Raw genomic sequence first — 21,939 nt, 5'->3', positions numbered from 1 at the left:
TTATAATAGGCTTCACCCATTAAAATTTCTAGTGATTTTTTATATGTGAGAATAAAATTTTAAAAGATATGAATAAATCACACAAGTAGATTTGTTCTGAATCTATACTAAAAAGAAGGACATACCACATTCTCACTGTGTGCGAGATCAATGCTGATGTGAAAACAATCAGAGAAGTGAAAGAGTCACACATATTAATGAGAATCAAAGCTTTAACCAGTGTTCTAAAAAAAGGTACTTTCAAAAGAAACAATTATTTGATTCATTTAATAGTTCTGTAAAGCTTATTTAAAAATTCTGTTTTGATAAAGAGAATATAGTAATTTAAACAATAATTTACCTAGTTATTTTGAAGCAAAATATTAAATTCAAAGTGTTTATTTTCTCTATTCACAAAAGAAAGAAAGTTGATCTACATGACATTTTTAATGAGCATTTTCTGAAAATATTTAATGGAATTGTCTTCTCAAGTTTGTTAAGCTAAGTAACATGAACTTCCATTCCCAAGTATAAGTGTCAATTTTATCAAATAATGTATAATATACTAGCAACAACAATTCATTTTTATTATTTACTAATCTTCTTTATTATTCCCCAGAACTTGAAGAATCTAGACAGAAATGTCCACCGTGTTGGTATAGATTTGCCAATGTGTTCTTGATCTGGGACTGCTGTGGTGCATGGTTAAAAGTAAAGCATTTTGTGAATTTAATTGTTATGGACCCATTCGTTGACTTGGCCATCACTATCTGCATTGTCTTAAATACCCTCTTTATGGCCATGGAGCACTACCCCATGACGGAGCAGTTCAGTAGTGTGTTGACTGTAGGAAATTTGGTAAGTTCATCTGAAGCTCACTTATTTTCTTAGGCAGGGGTGGGGAAGATAGACCATACGAAAAAAATCAATTTATGGTGCACTGAACCCCCAAATTTTATTCTCTTTCTTCATAGGAAGAAATATCTAAAGGAATAATACAGAGAATCTCAGAAATATGGTCTAAAATTCAAATGTAATGAATATTGATTGTTAAGGCTAATGTCCATCCTTATTCATCATGGTGTCTTATCAATTCTAAACTCCTCAAAATCTTTACAGTTGTTCTTGCTAGCAATTTAAGTCCAGAGAAATCTTGATATCTAATTCTGGCTCCCCAAACATGCAGTTTTAACCCACACAGCTTCTAGAGAAATCATGTCCATTGAAGGGTTGACCCAAGGATTGAGTTATGTTTTAAAAAGGGCATAGTTGTTTCTAATTGAATTACCTAATAAAGTACTTCAATGATATTTATACAAGAGAAGAAATAGTAAAAATGCATTTGTAATTTAGCCATACTTTTGTTTCAAATTACTTGAGTGTGCATCTGTGTCTATGTGTGCTGATGTACACTTCCTCCTAAATCTATAGGAAAATATTGAAATGGATGAACAAGTAGGAAAAGGGTTTGCATAGATTATTTACAAAGACCTTTCTTTTTACTAACTCAAACAAACTTGGAATGGTGAGGAGGGTGACTGACACGTGGAATGAAAGGAAAAGGTAGACTACCAAACCATGTAAAGGGCAGTATTGTGATTGGGCTTCGGGAACAGCTTTAACCAAGGTTTTGGATATAGCCCAAACATTCAATGTGTCTTTTGTCTCTAGGTCAGGAAACATTCAGTCATAGCTCACTGGTTTTATATCTTAAAACCTTTGCACTGGAAAAACACTGGATCTCTTTTTGAGTTCCAGTTCAAAGACTTTCAGGATAGGACTCTGTTTGGGTCATATGCTCACCTCTGGTTTAATCTGCCTTGGCAGGGTGGGAGCATGTGAAAACATGGTAGTCCTGATGACTCATGCAGGTGGAGAAGCAATTCCCAACAGAAAGGCAGAAGGGGATACTGGATGAACAACTGAATAAAATGACCTTAATGTCTCTGCATTACTTGACTCATTAGAACTCCTGTCATGTTCTTGGGATTTTCTTTGTCTCTGGCACTTGTGATACTGATTTTTTTTCCTTATAGTGTCCATGATCTTTTTTGGACTTCTCTTCTTATACCTATTAAGGCTATGTTTATCATTCAATGTTTTCATATACTTAACAATTCTAGGAAGTATCTACTTTATTAGTATAAGCTGTTCCAGTCCTATATTTCCAGCTGTTATACATCATTGTCCAATGATTACTTTAAACACAGCTAAGAGATCACCTTTCCCAAAGTTTATTAAAAGTACTATCAATTTCATTTGAGTCATATGTTACCTTTAGTAGTGGTCTTCCAGCCTCAGAAAAATATTATAGCCATTTTGCCTTACTTTGCCTTTATTTCTTCTATACAACTTGACACATAAAACCATTATTTCTTCTTTCAAGGCATCTCTTTTTTTATCCCATGACTACTATTGAAATATTTCTAGAGCTCTGCACTCAGTATGCTTTCATCTTACTAAAATATTTATTGTCTATATTTGTGGCTCAACACTCTTTTACCAGGCTTTTAAGAATCCTTATCTGATCCCATCTTTCCTATACCAACTTACTGTCCACTGTTTCCTAATCAGACACCATCAGTCCTGTTAGAAAAGCCTTGTCACTGTACACACAAATCCCACTCAAATGTTTATATATTTACATACAGTAAAATATTTCTGTTCACTGCTTCTGTATTCACATTTAGAGTATTCTGATTCAACTAAGCTCATCTCAGTTTTTTGTATCTTTAAGGTTCAATCCAGCCCCATCTTCTCTAACATGACACTCAGCCCATATGTAACACCTTTCTTAATTCCTAATGCATTTGTGAACAAAGCATGGCTGAATATTAAATATTTTCTTTTTGTGTGATTCCTGGTTTTCAAATCCATTATGAATTACTCAATAGCAGAGGTCCTGTCCTATTTTTCTGTTGTATAGTCCATAGTATTTACATGGTAGTCACTCAATAAATAACCCACTTGTTTCCTACCCAAAAAAGGCTCCTTCAGGTAGCATGTTTTTGTGAAAGAACCTGGGCTTTGGAGTCAGACAGAACTGCATTTCGAATTCAGTTGCCAATGCTTATTAATAATATGACTTCTGGACAAGTATGATAAACAATCTGAGTCTTTGTTTTCTGTTATTGAAATGGGTGAATAATACCCATCTCCCAAAGTTGTGAAGGTCAAATGAGGTAATGTGAAAACACCTAGCACTATGCCTGGTGTCTAGCTTGTGCTCAATAAACAGTTTCCTTCCTCTAATTATATACACTGTTAACCTCTTGGACTTTTCTTTGAAATATTAATGGAAAATATTTCAATTCTAGCTCTTGTATTTTTCCCAGGATATTGGATAATTAGGGAAGTTGAACAGGTAAAGGAAGATTTTGGAAATTTGCCAAAGTGAAGCAGAAAATTGTGGTTTTATAGATTTCTAATGTTGAAGCAATTGAGTATGGAAGCACAGGATAAGAAATTTTGCATTACAGGATGACTAAGTGGAAAAACACCAGACTAAAGCACCAAATCTGGGTCCTAGTCCAAGTAGTTCATACTAAATAACTGTGCAGTCCTGAAAAAGTCACTTAGATCCTTGGGTCTGTTTCCTCAACACACATAATAAACAATGAGTGTGTCAGACTAGATGACTTTTTATGTCCCTCCCTAGTTCTGGAATTTTATGACTTTACAGACAGTGACTGAAATAATGAGGTAGAGAAGAGGGATGGGAGACTGATGCCTGATAGATTGTTTGTTACAGACCCATCAGTAAGTTCAGGTTAATGTTGGGGAAACAAGGCTCATCAAGATAGGGAGCATAAATGACAGGAAACATACTTGATTTATCTATTTCTAACCACAAGAATAGGAGAATATGTAAACTGATAGTTTCTATTGGCTAAAACCTCCTTATTATAATTAATAAAAGCAACTTATATCAATAAAGCACTGCATAGTTTACAGGGTAATTTCTCATATAACCTTATTTGATACTCTTATTTGATATTTTAAATATTTATACATATGAAAAAATATATATTTAATATAGATGCAGAGAGAGAGAGAGAGAGAGAATTCCTTATATCACAGGTATTTATCTGACTTTGGACTGTGTTATACACCACAGATGGTTGCATGGTATATTTTGTGGGGAGCTGATCATTTGCTCATTAAAACAGTTTAGAATTTCTAGTTTATTACTCTCTAATGATTACATACTGCCTTACAGGTTATTACTCTCTAATGATTGCATACTGCCTTACTGAAGTTTGGGTTGAATTGATAACAAAACAATGTAAAAGAGTTATGGAACTTTCAGTCTTGACTTAGGTCAATGTGTTTTTGTATCTTGTTTCTGCAGTACAGAAAAACTACATCACTTCCCTGTTGATTGGATTGATCAAATTTGAGTATGAAGAGGTCTCAAATCTTTATTGAGTTTCTCAAAGATGCTCTTTGTTCTTATGAGAGACTATGGGTTTTTTTTTTTCTTTTTTAACCATTATAAAATCCATGCACCCACCTTACAGATTCTATAGCAAAAATAGCCCATCGGTCATAGTAGGTTAGGCACCTCTTCATCATAACAAACGTTTCCAACTTGACCATGGCAAACCTACACTAAAATCTACCAAAAACAATCCCAATTGGGCCAAAATTTAAAACATTTAAAGAGATGTAATTGTGATTTTTAATATCAAATTGTAATTAAAATGTTATTTTTAAAGTGGGATTATATTTTGGATGAAGTTTAGGGTATAGGTTTTTAAATGCTGGAGATCTAGGCATTTTAGAAGAGCTGAAAATATCACCTTATGATATTCTGTAGGAAGAGATATTTGTAGATCATTTACCTGGATAGTTTCTAACTCACTTTAGCTAATATGTTTCTATCAATAGAGTGCATATTTCAAATAATAGCTGCTTCTGAAAGTTTTATATAAGAAATCAAATTTGTGTAAATTAGAACTTACTTTACATTCACCTAGGAAACTCACTATTTAAAAAAAAAAAAAAAATCCCATGATGAGTTGTTCTATAAAATGGGAAAATCATTTTTTAATGTTCATTCCACCATATATTTCCATATATCTGGATTTTCATGTGCTAGGCTTGCTTAAAATGCATTTTATTTCTACTTGAGTGAATGAATGACTAACTGCCATTAAGCTGTTTTTTCTGTGATGGGTATTTCCCTTAGGCTTTTTGTGATTGGAAAAATGAGGCATTAGCTGTATTTATACATTTATAATAGTAGATCAAGATTTCTTTTAATTAATGTTTTAGGAAACCAAATAATTTTAATACTGCTATCTTGACAGAATTTCTCCAAGATAAAGGCTGATTTACCTTGATTAATGGTAAGCTTACCATTACAGTCATAAAATGCAGCTTTTACCTAGAGTAAATTAAAAGAATTTCTTTAAAAGATTTTTTGCAAGAGTGATTTCATGACTCTCCATGTCTTTGTGTTTCTTAGCCTGTGGTTTTGAGTTAAAAAACAAATGTTGAGTTTGTTTTGTTGTTTTTCTTTCTGTTGTCAAATACACATTTATGTAGCCACTCAAATAATTTATTAATCTTAATTATGGTTATATGCATACTGAGAATGTTCTCCTGCTGGTTTCAATTAAATCTGCAGTTCCCTACTCAATTAATGCATTAACCTTAATTCTGAGACAAGCATCCAGAGATAATTATCATAAAACATTTGTGGCAAACCCACTCTTGTTTCAGAAATGTTTATAAAATTATAGAAGTAAGATGGTGTCCCTGTAAAAAAAAAAAAAAAACCACAAAATCAAGAACAAAATATGTGTTTTACTAACTTTAAAGTAATTTTTTAATAACTTCCAATAATATGTGAATTTGTTCCTGATGCAGTAATGCCCCAAAAACAAATTTGGTTGTGATTACGGTAGAAGCATAGTATACCAAAAAGGGCAATAATTTAGTAGCTATTATTTAGTATCAGATTTCAAATGCAGACAATAAAATGTTTTAAAATCAGTGTTTTTCCTGGAAATCCAGCAGATTCTCTAAATAAGACAAATCCACTTAACAAAATAGTCCCCAGTGGAAAGGGGGGGGGAGAGAATGCTAAACTTGAATTGATTTGTCCCATTTTCTCCCTTTAAATTTTACTTATTTATTTATTTATTATTTATTTTTGGTGGCTGGACAGTAAGGGAATCTGAACCTTGACTTTGGTATTATAACACCCTGCTCTAACCAATAGAGCTAAACAGCCAGCCCTCTCACTTTAAATTTTAGGTATTTTTACTCACGATTATTTACTGTTTTTCTTTATAAATTTTTACAGCATTGAAGTTTTTCAGTACTTTTGAAGTACTGATCTCTATTTTACTTTAGGTCTTCACTGGGATCTTCACAGCAGAAATGGTTCTCAAGATCATTGCCATGGATCCCTATTATTACTTCCAAGAGGGCTGGAATATCTTTGATGGAATTATTGTCAGCCTCAGTTTAATGGAGCTTGGTCTGTCAAATGTGGAGGGATTGTCTGTGCTGCGATCATTCAGACTGGTATCTGCAAAGACCATGTTTATATCCTCTCTCTCACTTGCACAGCATTTATTTTGAAATTAAGTCAATGTGTATTTACTCTTAATGATATTTCAAATTTATATCAACATGATATTCTAAGAAAAATATGTAAATATTCTTTTTAAAGCTAAATATAAACTGTTTTCTAAGAATGATAAAAATGGTTGAAATACTTCACAATGATTAGATAAGTAATGCATATTTAAAAAATGCATGTACCTGCTAAAATTATGTTTTAAATTCATAAATTTTTCTTGGCCTTACAGTCTGTAAAGATATGCAAATAATGAAAACCTTAGGCTCAAATAAATCTTAGCTTTTTATCAACCCTACTTATATTAATGTACTTTAAAGCTGTACTTTAAAGCAATATGGGCAAGTATTTGGGGCTACCAGCATTTTAAGTGATTGTATAACAAACTTTTTGATCTACAAACAGCAAAAGTTTTTATTGAAAATACGTGAAATTGTAATTGGATATTAAGCATAATGTGTACTTTCTCAAATTGAAGAGAAGCCTTTCTATATGTTTTTAATCAAATTAGTTTATTTCACTTTTATTTTATAATTGCCTGTTAAAAATATATACTCGTACTTTAAATATTTCTTTTTATTCTCTGAAATAAAGTCTGAAGGTGACATTAGTTTGCTAAATTAAAAATGTCCTAGGCAAAATATTAGTTTTCATGGGTATATATTTTGATGAATCAAATATATTTTATTACTTCTGAAATGTTTTATCCTTTTTATTTTTGCACTTAAATGATATTATGATCTAATTAACAATTCCGATATTATTAACACTATTTTTTCTGGATTTGAAATTAATTTAGTTTAGTATGCTTTGAGTTTTTACATCCCTGTGGGTCTACAATATGGCATACTAATAAAATGATGTTTAACTTCCAAAATTATATTGTGATTACTACTAAGAGTATCTTTTCACTTGATTACAGCTCCGAGTCTTCAAGTTGGCAAAGTCCTGGCCCACACTAAATATGCTAATAAAGATCATTGGCAATTCCGTGGGGGCTCTGGGTAACCTCACCTTGGTGTTGGCCATCATCGTCTTCATTTTTGCTGTGGTCGGCATGCAGCTCTTTGGTAAGAGCTACAAAGAATGTGTCTGCAAGATCTCCAGTGACTGTCAACTTCCACGCTGGCACATGAATGACTTCTTCCACTCCTTCCTGATTGTGTTCCGCGTGCTGTGTGGGGAGTGGATAGAGACCATGTGGGACTGTATGGAGGTCGCTGGCCAAACCATGTGCCTTATTGTTTTCATGTTGGTCATGGTGATTGGAAACCTAGTGGTATGTATGTATTACAAATGCTCATAAATAAGAATGAGATCAGACAGTAGTTAGGAAGGTGGTCTGATACGGTAAACATATCTCTGTGGTTTCCTAGTAAATGGCCTAGACTCAAATCCCCCTCCTAGCATTCTGAGCACAAGCAAGTCACTTAATTTCTCTGAGGCTCAGCTTCCCCATCTATGACAGTATAATAACAAAACTAAAATCATATGGTTGATGTGAGGATTAAATGAGATGTATCTATGAAAGCTTAGGGGGCATAAATATTCATTTTTCTTTTTTTCTTCTTCAAAGAAAATACATTTTTATCATTATGACTGATTTTATCCTAATATTATTTTCATAAGGTAATAATCTTTACTAAATCTAAAAATACAACTATCTATTCTCTATTGGAATTGCTCTTTACATGTTCATAGTTCATATTGTTTGCTTACTTAGAGGCACATGTTGCACACTACCAAATTTTGAAAACAAATTTTAATGAAATAGACCATTATGTTTTAGTTATGTATTGTAATTATCCAAGTAACTTAACTATTTTCTTCCCTGAATTTGCTTTACTAAAAACTAAGTTATTACAGTTTAAATTATTCATATGTAAAAACACTATCCAGATTAAAAGGATGTACTTTTAGCTGTGACTTAAAAGTACTACTGTAAAAACACAGTTTCTGTATTTATGCATTTTAATGCTTTAATTCCTCAATTATGCATGGACAAAGAATTTCTTTATGCCATCATATTGGGCCTTCCTTTGAGAGACATATTTCAAATGAAATTGCTCGAAAGAATGGTAGCAGGATACCTGTGAGCATGCATTTTTTTTTTTTCAGAGTATTAAATTAGGAAGCTCTGGATTCTGAATAAAATCTGATGTAGAAATAAGGAAACCAACTGGGATTTTTGCTCTGTATGTCTCTTCCTAACATGTAACATATTCTGAAATTCAATAACTATATTTCCTACTAAAAATGTCCCCACTAATAAATTTCCTTTTATATCAGAAATAATGAAATCCTGCATTACTCATAATTTGTCAGTTAATTGGGTAATTTTTTCTGTGTATCCCAGTGATACTCTGAGATTTAAGATTTCCTCGTGTTTTCTCCACAAAAAAAAAAAAAAAAAAAAGTAATTTATATTATATGGGTCTAGCCTAAACCCTAGAATAATTTTAGATTTTTCTCCATCTGTTGAGTTACTTGAAAGCATAAATTTCAAAGTGTATTTGATGGGAAACATGTTAAACCTTATATAATTTGCATTTAGAAATTTCTGCTGTTATAACAGTCTGTGGCCATCGGACCAAAGGAATTTGTGTTTCAAGTATATTGTTTTCATACATATCAGCAGGCCATTAAATAAATAAATAAATTCATTATTTACACACATGAAGCTAGACATTCCCTAGACAAACCGGTAAGATGAAGTAAAATGATTAGAATGAAAATATCCCTTTTTTTCTCATTGGCAAAAACTATAAGGATGGAATTTTGTCAAGCCTGAATAGACACAATTTAAATATCAGAAGCTCTGCTTTCCTGTTATTGTTCTCAGCAGGAAAGAAAAGGTGATTGTTTTACCATTATGTTGTTAGAGCAGGTGGAAGATATCAGGTCCTTTAAATAGTATCTGAAATATGGTAAGCATTCAAGAAGCATTTGTTGAAATAATTTTAGCAAAGATCTGAGTTCCCTGTTTAGGCTGTTATTTTTATACATACTTCAATATTAATACAGAATTTTTTTCTTTTAGGTTCTGAACCTCTTTCTGGCCTTACTGTTGAGTTCATTTAGCTCAGACAACCTTGCTGCTACAGATGATGATAATGAAATGAACAATCTCCAGATAGCAGTAGGAAGGATGCAAAAGGGAATTGATTATGTGAAAAATAAAATACGGGAGTGTTTCCATAAAGCTTTTTTTAGAAAGCGAAAAGCTATAGAAATCCATGAAGGCAACAAAATAGACAGCTGCATGTCCAATAATACTGGAATTGAAATAAGCAAAGAGCTTAATTATCTTAAAGATGGGAATGGAACCACCAGTGGTGTAGGTACCGGAAGCAGTGTCGAAAAATATGTGATTGATGAAAATGATTACATGTCATTCATAAACAACCCCAGCCTTACTGTAACAGTGCCAATTGCTGTTGGAGAGTCTGACTTTGAAAACTTAAATACTGAAGAATTCAGCAGTGAGTCAGAACTAGAAGAAAGCAAAGAGGTAAGAATGCTTTTAAAGTTTTTGTTACATTTCCTGTAACAACTATGCACTGTGGTTACTTAGTGTTTTTTATTGTGTTTATATGCATTATTAAAAAGTAATATTGAAAGTCATATAAATGGTAATGTTGGAAAATCATGAGAGGCTCTTTATTGAGAAATCTATATATAGAAATTCCAACTTTCCACAGGAAATCATCATTCTGAACAATTAGTATATTCATTTTCTTAATAGTTTGAAATTCCAGTTAAAAATATGGCCTTCCAAAAAAAGGAATGTTATTTAAGTAATTTTGTTTTATACTATATTATGCTCTTTAGAAAAATCAATGAATTGTATTTTACTGATCATTGTGAAAGTGTCATCTCCTTACTCTATATGTTAGATTTTGCTATTTTTTTAATATGAAAGTTTTGTGTAGTTTTTGTTCACCTCTGAAAGTTTTATATACCCTGATAGAGCGTTTTATGTATGAAAGTATTATACATATAAGGAAAATGCAAGTAGGTCTGACTATATTTTGCCTAGTCGAAATATAATAGTCAAATCTATAAAGTCTTCCACATTAAATTTAAAGTACTAAGAACTACTTAGAAAAGCTCTGCTTGAGGATTACAGCTAAACTGTAGACAGAAAACCTACTCTTACTGTCATATTACCATATTACTAGTTATTTAAAAGAAGAAAAAAAGAAGCAAGAAAGTTATTCCTACTGCATGATTAGTATTCATAAGCTTCTGTGATAGTAGCTTAATGGCATTAATTCTTCAATTCTGTATTGTGGAGAACAGGATTAAAAATTGTTATTATTATTTATTTATGGACTTCTCATATACCAGTAGGAAGTAAGTCTAGCACAGATGGAATTATAAAAGATATGTTTCAGCTTGAGGGTATAATATTGACACCATGGGAATCAGACCAATGATGTCTGATTTTGTGAGCATATTTTGGAACTTTCTTTTTTTAGTAAGTGTATCAACAGAATTTGATCTGAAATCTTATAATAAGTAGCTGACAATGTTATAACTCATAGCTTCCTGATCTTTTCAGGCATTCAGAGCTGCTGAGGAGTATTATTACAGTAAATTTGAAAATATTTTGAAAAAGGTAAAAAAATACATTTTAAATGAGGTGGTAATGTTCACAGAATTCCACTCGAAGTCTGCTTAGTGCTTTCAGTTCTTATTAATGTTGGTCATTCTGGTATACAGAATTCAATTCTATTTTCCATCACCCGACATAGATTTATTCAAAAAGAAACATCAAGTAATTAGCAAGCATTGATTGAGCACTTTTTGTGAATTTGGCACTCCTTATACCAGCTGGATGCTAGGTGTAAGGAACAATTGAAGGAGAGCTCTATAACATAATTCCTCTTCAGGGAAGTCTCTTCATTTTTGAGTAACTAACACTAACCCACAAAATCATTGAAGACCTGTTCAAAAGCTCAAGCTTGCCGAACTACATATAAGATTATAGGTGCTGAGAACAGCAAGAGTAGTTACTAAATGCAAGAGATAAAGTTGAAATAGGCCTCAAAGTTTGGGTGAGATATAGGTCAACAGAAAGCAAAAAAAAAAAAAAAACCCTGAAACCTACTAAAAAAAAGCCGGAGTTGAGAGTGAGCTTAGTATTAAGGTGAGACAGTGACACAATCAGCATGAGTAAATACTGGCTGAGAAGATCGTGGAAACTAAGTTTGGGTGTGTAAGGTATTTTCAGACTGTAAAGTTTTGAAATAAGTCAAAGAGTTTGAAATTGTATGTTCTGAAGCAGGGAAAGGCAATAGAAAAGTGATGTTTTAGGAACATTTATTTGGCATCAAAGAGTAAAACAGTTTAGAGTGAGGTAAGGGAGATTATCTTGGGGAATGTGGTAATAATCATTTGGTAGCAATGAGGTAATGAAATTCTGGTCAATGGGAATAAGTAATGGGAACGGAGACTAACTGGCAATTTAACAAGCCTACTGAAGAATCTGGGAAATTAGAAAACTGGTAATGCCACTGTCCGAAATGGCCTTTTATAAAAGGTTACTTGGTTTATGTGGGACGAGGACTTTAATTGGGATATGCTGAATTAAGAGAGTGTTGGTACCCAGAGCCTGGGTGAGAGGTCAGGGTTTAAAAATAGATTTGACAATGCAGGTTTCACAATTATCTAATTCCCTGAAAATAGAGGAGCTCACCAAAGAATTAAATAGAAAGTGAAAATAAGAGATAGATTAATCAGATATAGATTAATTCTATAGTTTTTATCACATCAGATCTATGGAAAGTAAATATCTTAATTTCCTTCTACCAAACAGTTGATTTCCAAAATACTTCCAAAACTTGGTAATGTCCACAGATATTTCAAACGACTGCTTAGAAGAATATTACCTCATTGTCACGTTTTTTAAGGGTGAACAACAGAAATTTGAAATAATTAGGTATGAGACACAATCTCTCCCTCATTATCAAGTCCTGGAAAACATTTTATTACCTGAACAAAACTTCCTAATTCCGACTTTTTTCTAATAACCATTCTATCCTCTTTCAAGCTACATGGAATCCAATTACAGAATGTAATGAAATTGTTTAAAATGCACAGATACACTAGAGAGAAAAATCATCAAAGTAAATATAAAAATTATATATTTTTATAAAGCTAGGATAAAATTTCTAATTATTTTGCACAGTAATACTAAATTCAACAATAAATTCTATGTGGATAATTTTGTCAAATTAGTACCTCCCCAAAGAGAACCCAAACAGTAATAAGGCAATTCTCATATATGCTCACACACAAGGTAAAAAGTAGACATTTAAAAAAAAAAAAAAAAAGCAAAAATCAACATATTCTAACATTATAGAGCAGATTTAGATAAATTCTAGCAAAATGCTGTTTTGATCTGAAATTTCCCAAAACTGCTGACATTGAACACTGGTCATATTTCTGGTGTAAACTTATATTAGCTGGGTTATTCTTTTTTAGTAGCTATCACACACATATACACACAGATTAAAAATAACATATCCATAAAGCAACATTTTGATTCATGCTTCTTAGTTTTCTGACCACAAATAGCAAAAGAACATTGAGCCCTGCTAAGGAGAGAATAGAATATCCTTTCTAGTTGCTGACAAAGTGAGTACTCACATAAGCTAAGCCCACCAGAGTTACATATTTCTCACTTTAAAAAAAATTGTACCAAATTTCTGCTTTAAGAGTTAAGAGGTGGCACTAGATTAATGATTAATTTAGATGGTGTTTGAAAACTCTAGCTACTCTATTCCTTCCATTCATTTTCATAATAAAGTATACCTGACTAGTGCAGCTAGAGAGAAATGATCCCTAGACATTTTAGACATAAAAATATGAATTGTTATTTTATATATTATATAGTATATGAGTATATTATATATGTATGTGTGTGTCATAAGAGTATATATGAATAGCACTGACTTAAACAGGCTGGTATGGAAACAAATATAAGCCTTTGAATAAAAAAATGTAAGAGAATTGAAGGCATAGATTTTCAAATAGTGATTTTTTTGGAAAAACTTGGAATTAAACGAATCTTGTGACAGCTCTTAATGTACAATTTTATTTGTTTTTATATTTTTAAAGTTCACATAATCATGATTTCTTGAGATTTTTATATAATTATGAACTTTTACAAGTAAGTTCTTAAAAGATTATTGGTTTGTCTTCCTAAGTGAAGGATATAGAATAATGCTTTTAACAATCATATTTGAAGTTAAATTCCAAACACAATCTAGTGATATCATATTGTGACCTTCGCTGCTTACCATTCTTACTTCTCACAGGGGTAAATTCAAGCTGGAGCCATCAAGAATGCAGCTCTGGTGTTTTTTAACCAGCCAGATGCTCGTGCCACCACTTTTACCCAGGTTACCCAAGCAAGTTGTACATGTACAATCACTTTCTAAATGAATTTTGACTGGCCTGCATGCTACTCAGCTATGCTCCTTCTCCTGCCACGGCAAGGAAGTGCTAGACTTGCCCAGCTGCTCTCTGTTGAATCGTGTGGCACATCACAGCATGGTCAGGCGAGACGGGCAGTCTCAACCTCACATTTAATTCTGCTAATGAGTTTTCTACTTTAGTCTTTTAGACTTTTAAAATCAATAATTGCATGCTCTGTAGAATTTATAATATCTATTTTAAAACATGATAGAAATGTTTAGGGTTCAATATAGTCAAGGACTTAAAAGAGCATGCATTTTTTTTTCTTTTATTTCTCTGCTTTTATTTCATTAAAATAAGACCACAACTTTTTGTTGTTGATTCAGCCCTTATAAGTAAATCGTATTACCAAAATGAGCCACACAGGATTTTTTCTGATTGTACTGCCATTTTCAGGTCATTCTGTTCAGATCCATGAATATAATTTTCAACTTACCCAATTCATGTGCTCCAGATGGAAATGTTTGCTTTTGTGTTTTTTGAGACAGGCTCTAAAAAAAGAGAAGGGTGATCATGAGTTTTTGGAGACAAAAGGCCATGGTCTGTATACATTTCGGCACCACATATCTTGGATTTTCATGTGGTTTAGGAAAGTTAAGTCATGTGTTTGCAAAACCATAATGATCATTTTAAAGTAATTAAAAGGAACGCATCATGATAGGTGGTAGGAAAAGTTCAATGCATGTTAATCATTAATTGGTCTAGTATATCCACTTTGGGTTCAAAATTTCCCTGGTATACATTAATTTCTCCCTAACTGGTCTACCCAAAACTGAGCAGGCAATAAAGACAGAAAATTTACTATTTTTGGTTATTAACTATTAATTATAGTTTCATGGGGAGTAAAGGGCATCACCCAAGATTATCGTAGGTTTGTGGATTAACTAAGCCTTTAGCTTATTCTCTTAACTCAACTTCCTCCTGTTGATATCATTGCTTACAGGAATCTTGGCCAGAGTGTGGGTTCTGGGGGGGGGAATTATGAAGCAAAAGTGAGAAGTTAATAAGTACTGGCAGTTTTCAAGGCTTTCTGTGACAAAGAATATCTAGTAAGAGTCTGGGGTTGTCCCTAGGTTTATTTTACACATACTCTCTCTTCTTCCTTAGGGATGATTGAGAATTAGTTGTAGAATGCAACAAATTCAGATATAAAATTATTAATAAAAAATGGAAAAAATACAGTCTCTGTTGATTTATGCAATTTTTACTTAGCACTGACTTTTTAGTTCAAAGAGTAAAACATTATTAGTCACTAAAGAAAATCTGATTTATTTTTTCTTCACAAGCAGAATTGAATTAAATGGTACTGGCAAATTATCTTTTATACCATGTTTATGACAAGATTCCCTATTTTTCAAAGACTTTATGGAAACTTTGAAAGTAGATGTTTGACTAAGGTCCCGAGAACATGACCTTCTGAAAAAGGCACTGTGCTCTGTTTTCAGAATCTGGAGAGCAATGGGAGAATGACTCTAGCTTTCCATTTATCTGTTTGGCTGCTAGTGTCTTCCAAATGAAAGCAAGGCAGCTCTTCAAGAGGTACAGATAGGTGTGTGAATAGCCATTTTAGACTCATCTTGACCTTTTGAGAGCTGTCTTGGTGCTTTTGTGTATTTCTGCTAAAATAAAACCCAATTAAGGCTAATTCAGATGGAAAATTTTATACTTCTTCTCAAAATAAATGGCCTCTTTTGCCTTCTTGATGCCCTTTCACCCAACTCTTAGCTACCACATAATTATTTTCAGCTTCACATATTGTGTTCTTATTAAGGCTGTTTTGAAATAAGAGGAGCACCAGGGGTGTTACACATTTAACAAATGTCGAGGCAAAACCAGATGGTGGTGGTGTATATTTTTAACCATTTGATAAGTGGTCAGAAAAAAAGAGTTATTGATTTTAGTCTTGTTATTTCTGCCTTGGACAAGCACCAAATGGCCTCACTGTGTGGATGCCTGTTCTTCAGGTGAAGTGTCATGTCAAGATCTGGATATACATATGCAAAAGATCAGACTAAGGCCCTGATAGTATTGTGACCAAAAGATTTTCCTCTTCTACTAGCAACACAAAATTCAGAATTCCTGAGAGAAATGGCTAGATTTTAAAGGCAATCTGTAATGGCTGAATCTTTTATTTTGGCTCTTGAATCATATAGCAGTTTGTGAGAGTCAAACATTGATAGCTGACTGAAAATAAACGAAATGTGAGCGCATTTCAGTGGAAGTAGGCCAGTTGCTAACATTCTCTTCTACCTCTGAAAGTTAAATTTCATTATGTAATTGGATAAAAAAATCAAGAGCAATATTCATCATAAGGGGAAATTTCTATATATGTGTGTGTATATATATATATATATATATATATAAGGTCATGTTATTAGGGGGGTAAATGATATCATGGCCATTTGACTACTAATTCTGTCATTTCTTATGTTGAAATAACCCATTCCTCTGAGTGGTATTTATAGTTAACCTTCTTGAAAACTTCATATTCAGGTACCATGTCTTTGAGAACATGGTTCTTGGAATAGTGTGCGGCTTCCACAGCATTGCGCCGGGCTTCTGCTACAGCCAGGCATGTCTTCTGTGGCTGAATTAGGCCTGGAGAATGTTGCATCTTAAAACCTGCTTTCCAGCGTGCATTTGTAGAGCATAAGCCATCATCCCTCTGTAGACTCTATAGTTTCTACAAGGGATGGAAGAATCTGACCTCTAAGTGCCACAAAATATTAGAGGGGTAGGGAGAAAATAGTACAAGAAAATAACTTTGAACTTGTACTATTGTAGTTTTATATGGAAGCTTTCTATTCTTATGCCTATATTCCCAATTATATTTTTCTAACTACTTCAGAACAAGTATTAATTTTAGTTATTTAGTATAGTCATTGAGTTCCTCAATATGGTCAATTTCATTTCAGCTCTCTTTGCTTTTTTTACATATATCATTGTAGTACCACAGGTATGGCAATATAAAGAAAGTAAGTTATGCTTTGTATTTATCATCAGTCATTTGCTTTTAAATCAGTTATATGCTTTTAAATAAATTTAGAAGTCATTTTGGCATGGCCGTTATAAGATGTATCACAAACTACCCTCTACTAAAGTATGAATGCCAAAGTGCTCAACTTAATTAGAACATGTTTAGATTACTTAGCTTTTGTCAGTGTATAGAATTTTAAATGCTTAAATATTTCCAGGGTGTAAATTAGTGATTTAAAATACAACAGTAAACTTCTTTATGTATCAGTAACTAAAACATATCAGGGAGTATATCATAATTGGTAAGTTGATGTATTAATAAGAATGCAATTCAAGCTTTAATTTATAAATATAGGTAAACTCACAACTTTAAGCTTTTCATATAGTTGATATAAAATTTCTATACTGTTATAAAATATTACATTAGTACTTTCCTATCATAAAAACGTGGCCTGTGAGATTGAAAAGCAATGTAGTACCATTTCTAACAAATAAGATTAAAACATGACTAAGCCTGATTTTCCGACTTGGGAGACGTGACTCCCATAAAACACTTTTTAGTGAAATGAACGCTAGCCTACCATCTTCTAAGCTTTGGTTCATAAAGGTCATGGGGGCTTGCAAACACTTTGGCTACAAGTCCCGCCCTGAACATTCCTTGAGGAGTTTTCCAGAGCCCAAGTTTAAAAAGCTTATACTTATAATCAGAAAAAAAACTCCTGAATAACAGTGAAGCTATTGTCCATGTAAATGGGCTCTACTTCTTGGAAAACCACGGAATGGGGCAGGGCTTTTTTCTTGTCTGTTTTCAAAACACAAGTTATGCCTCATAATGCTAAGGCAGATAGAGGAACTAACCGAACACTCTCCCTTTCCACTTTAAGATGTATAAATACATAACCCCCACAGCTATCTAGAATTTTGAGATTATTTGTATGCAAACATGTTAAACACAGTCACAAATGTTGATAATCTAAAGACAAAACCAATAACAAAATATGCCCAGAGGGCCATACTTGGTAAACAATAGATTCAACTGTCATTCAGGTTAGTGACTTTTATTACTTGTGTTGTGAAGGATTGTTTTAAATGTGTTTGTATTTAAATATAAGACACCTGTAGACTATATGGCAGACAACTATAATGGGAAAATTAAACATCTCACAATTACATTAACAGTGGTAAAATGAGAAGTAAAAGGTGAGTATATCTTCTAAAGTTATCAAATGGAAAGCATGTGTGTATGTGTGTGTATCCATATACATATACTTATTACTTTTTTCCCTCATAATTCCTCAGTGAACGTCTGCCAACATTTTAGAGAAACATTTTGGAAATATACCTTTTTATCATTAAAATATTATCAACTAAATAATTTCTACTCAATAAGAAAATGCATTTTCTAATACAATTAGATAGACTTCTGTCAAGGCCATGATTGAGTTATACAGGGTACTTCAAAAAGTTCATGGAAAAATTTGTATTATCTTTTAATTCTATTTTTCCATGAACATTTTAAAGCACCCTCATATATCGAAGTAGAGAGAAGAAATTACTTAAACACTATAATTCTCTTTATATGAGTAATATAAAAATGTATTTGATCATTTATTCACTCTTCATGAACTCAACTATTTAGTGTCTATTCTATACTTGATAATATACTGGATCTTTTACTGTATATATGTGTGTGTGTATACTTGGTATATGTGTGTGTGTATATGTATATGTACATAAATATGTATATGGAAATATTTGGTCAAAGGAAACAAATATAATGAACTAAATATTCTATAAAATTTAGGATGTAGAAATCATACAAGAAAGAAAGGCTTTGTGGAGGAGGTGAACCATGACCAGGCTCAGAAGAAATTACTGAGTTTGGATTAGCCAAGAGGAGGAAGAAGAAACAGAAGTTCTATAACTAACTTCAAAATAATTTGGTTTCTTATGGGTGTTATTTCTGCAGTAAATATTATTGCTGTCACTCATCAAAAGCTATAGCATCCAACCCATAAACCACCAGTAAAATGGGACAGGAAGAGTTAGTTACTGATACCAAACAATTATCCAATATTTTCTTGGTTATACCAGAAGCTGCTACAATTCTACCCAGCAGTAGCTTTCCCAGGTCTTTCTTGAAAGAGTAAAGATATGCTGGCTGTGAGAAGCAGAAAAATCCAAGGAGAAGAAAATATGTCTTGGTTTTCCCACTTCTTTAAATAGTAAAGGAATTTAATGGTAAAAATTCTTGTACTATACTATAATGACCCTAAGAACCATCAACTGAAAATGATGGCCTAGCTTCTCACTTTAGCATGTTCCAGAGTAGGAAGTACTATATTATAAAATTATATTTTGACTTAAAGTAATTTTCACAATATATTTAGTTGGACATGGTTAATGGCTTCTTCAAAGTAACACCACAGAAAGTATCATCTGGATAATACTTTTCAATTAGTTCACATTATAAAATATTAAACTACATTTGCATTATGATTTCAATAAATTAGAAATTTTGAGCCATGTTTCTCCCAATATGACTTTGTTTAGGGAGTCATTCAGGCCTTTTCTTAATAACACATTAACTCTTTAAGAAGACTGGGGCAGAGTGGCCCTAACACTTAGCTACTAAAGTTAATAAGAGCTTTGAAACCATCAACATGTCCATGCACTGTTCTTTCATCCTAAAAGCTTTACATTCTCAGGTTGTGCTGTATGCCATGTCTTCGCACCAGTTTTCATAAACATTGTGCATTCATAATGTCTTCCCACATGATCTCAGAATATTTATTCTTGTAATATTAAAGTGGCTCTTCTAGCCATGTGGCATATCACAATGATTTCTTTAAAGGAAAAATTCAGAGCCTGATCACATGTTGAAATCAGAATGCTCTCCTAATGAAAGTCTATACAGATTCTGGACAATGCCATTTCTGAAGAAATTTCCATTTCATTTAGAATTCTTTGGCAAGTATTAAATTCATTTATGCAGTTCAAAAGAGAGAGAGAGACAGAGAGAGAGAGATCCATCATTTTTCTGCTAGTAAAATAAGAAGAAAATTATGTAAGCCAGAGAAAAATATAGCTCACAGTTGAAATATAATGACTGTGACTAATGTTAATGGGCTGCTCTTCCTTTCTAAAATTACAGAAACATGGACAGTTCTTCGAAACAATTGGTAATGTTCTTTGCCCTCTGAAAATTTCCATCTGATAAGGTGGAAATTATAATTTGATGCATTTGAATTAATATAATCATGAGTAGATGTCATCATACCAAACTTTTATCAAACTTTTTTTTTTTTTTTTTTGGTGGCTGGCCAGTACAGGGATCCAAACCCTTGATCTTGGTGTTATAACACCATGCTCTAACCAACTGAGTTAACCAGCCAGCTCAAACTATTTTGAATTTGGCCTCAGTATTAATATATTAGGTTGTTTTCATATGGCATTCATAGACAAGTGGAGATCATAAAGCAAGTTAATCAGTATAATCCATCCTTTGCAAATCACTCACATTGAATGCTGTCTAAACTTTTTGTCTAAGTGAGGTCAGTAGTCACATTATTTTGAATAGTAGGACTTTAATGATGTTAAATTATTAGTACATAATTATCAGTAACATTAATAGAGTCAAATGCTACCACTACCACTTTTTCACACTATGACAGAGCATTTCCCAATTAGTTAAATATAAGGGGAGAAAAAAAAAAAATCCTTAAAATGGGATTTTGTTTCCAGAAATTAAATGCAACCAGCTCATCTGAAGGAAGCACAGTTGATGTTGCTCCACCCCGAGAAGGTGAACAAGCTGAAACTGAACCTGAGGAAGACCTTAAACCAGAAGCTTGTTTTACTGAAGGTAAACACTCACTAATGTAATTAAATGCAATATACCCTCATTACTTACAGAGACTGAATATATATACTTATTTAAAGAAAATATTTGAAAGAAATGGTAAAGACATGTTTATCTCTGTTTTCCTCTTTTTTTCCAAAAAGTTAATATATCTATGCTTCCAGATTAAACTATAGCAGTGACTGTGCCTAGACAATCGAGATGATGTTATATGTCTTTTTTTTTTTTCTTATCCTCCATAATGTGAGGAATCTGACCCTATGAGATAAATGGCATTCTGCAATGTCATGTCATTGATGTTGCAATCCCTTTGGAAGTTATGGGCAATGGTGTGATTTGATTTCTAGATGCTGCAATAATTACATCCCATCCCTTACAGTTTCAAGTGTGGTTAATGTGTGCTGTGGCCAGAGCTGTTTTGGGATTTAGCTGTGTTGGAAAGCCTTGGCAGGGAGAGCATTAATTGTTTTCACAGTGACCAGCACAGTGTCTTGCAGCATGCAAATCAATACAGATTTATTGATTCAATGTGATTGATTTGATCTGATAGGTAGTAGCTCGGAGAGTTAGAGCAGAAAAGTGGATGGAAGTTAGAAATAATATGAAAGCTAAGGGGGAGGACAAAGGAATAAGAGATACTGACTGACAAGATGAGTCATAGGTGTGACTAAGGAAAGCACTGACGCTGAAAATAAATTAGCTTGGGAAAACTGACAGTGGCTGGTACCTGAGAAGAGAGTAGGATTTTCTGTGCATAGAAGAAGGAAGTAAAAATCCAGGATCGCATCAAAATATGAATAAACAACTTGAACATGTAATTTTGCCCTAACCTGAGAGATGTACCTGGACCCTATTTCTATCAATGGCCTTAAGGTAAAGACATCTTGGTGGTGTTGAAGAATGAAACCATTTTTATTCAAGCAAATCTGGGTAAAGTAGTTCCTTGAATTCTAAGTAGCTGGCTGAGTATATAAGTCTGAGAATGATTCATTATACTGGAAGGATGCTGAAGATAACAAGGGAATGAAGTAGCCACTTACCCTAT

General features: G+C 32.9%; 1 protein-coding gene across 16 annotated transcripts in view; it reads left to right on the top strand.

Annotated features, from left to right (window-relative positions):
* Positions 1–21,939, top strand: part of LOC134385062 (sodium channel protein type 3 subunit alpha) — an 82,534-nt gene that overhangs the window by 34,988 nt on the left and 25,607 nt on the right. For all 16 annotated transcript variants that reach the window (XM_063107042.1, XM_063107026.1, XM_063106993.1 and 13 more), the window contains 5 exons: positions 599–837; positions 6,343–6,516; positions 7,494–7,850; positions 9,612–10,082; positions 20,777–20,897. In XM_063107042.1, the coding sequence (XP_062963112.1) occupies positions 599–837; positions 6,343–6,516; positions 7,494–7,850; positions 9,612–10,082; positions 20,777–20,897 (1,362 nt within the window). The remainder of the gene's footprint in view (positions 1–598; positions 838–6,342; positions 6,517–7,493; positions 7,851–9,611; positions 10,083–20,776; positions 20,898–21,939) is intronic.

The sequence above is a fragment of the Cynocephalus volans genome, chromosome 1, assembly GCF_027409185.1.
Source record: "Cynocephalus volans isolate mCynVol1 chromosome 1, mCynVol1.pri, whole genome shotgun sequence".
NCBI classification, from domain to species: domain Eukaryota; kingdom Metazoa; phylum Chordata; class Mammalia; order Dermoptera; family Cynocephalidae; genus Cynocephalus; species Cynocephalus volans.
This window is presented reverse-complemented; position numbering and strand designations above follow the sequence as displayed.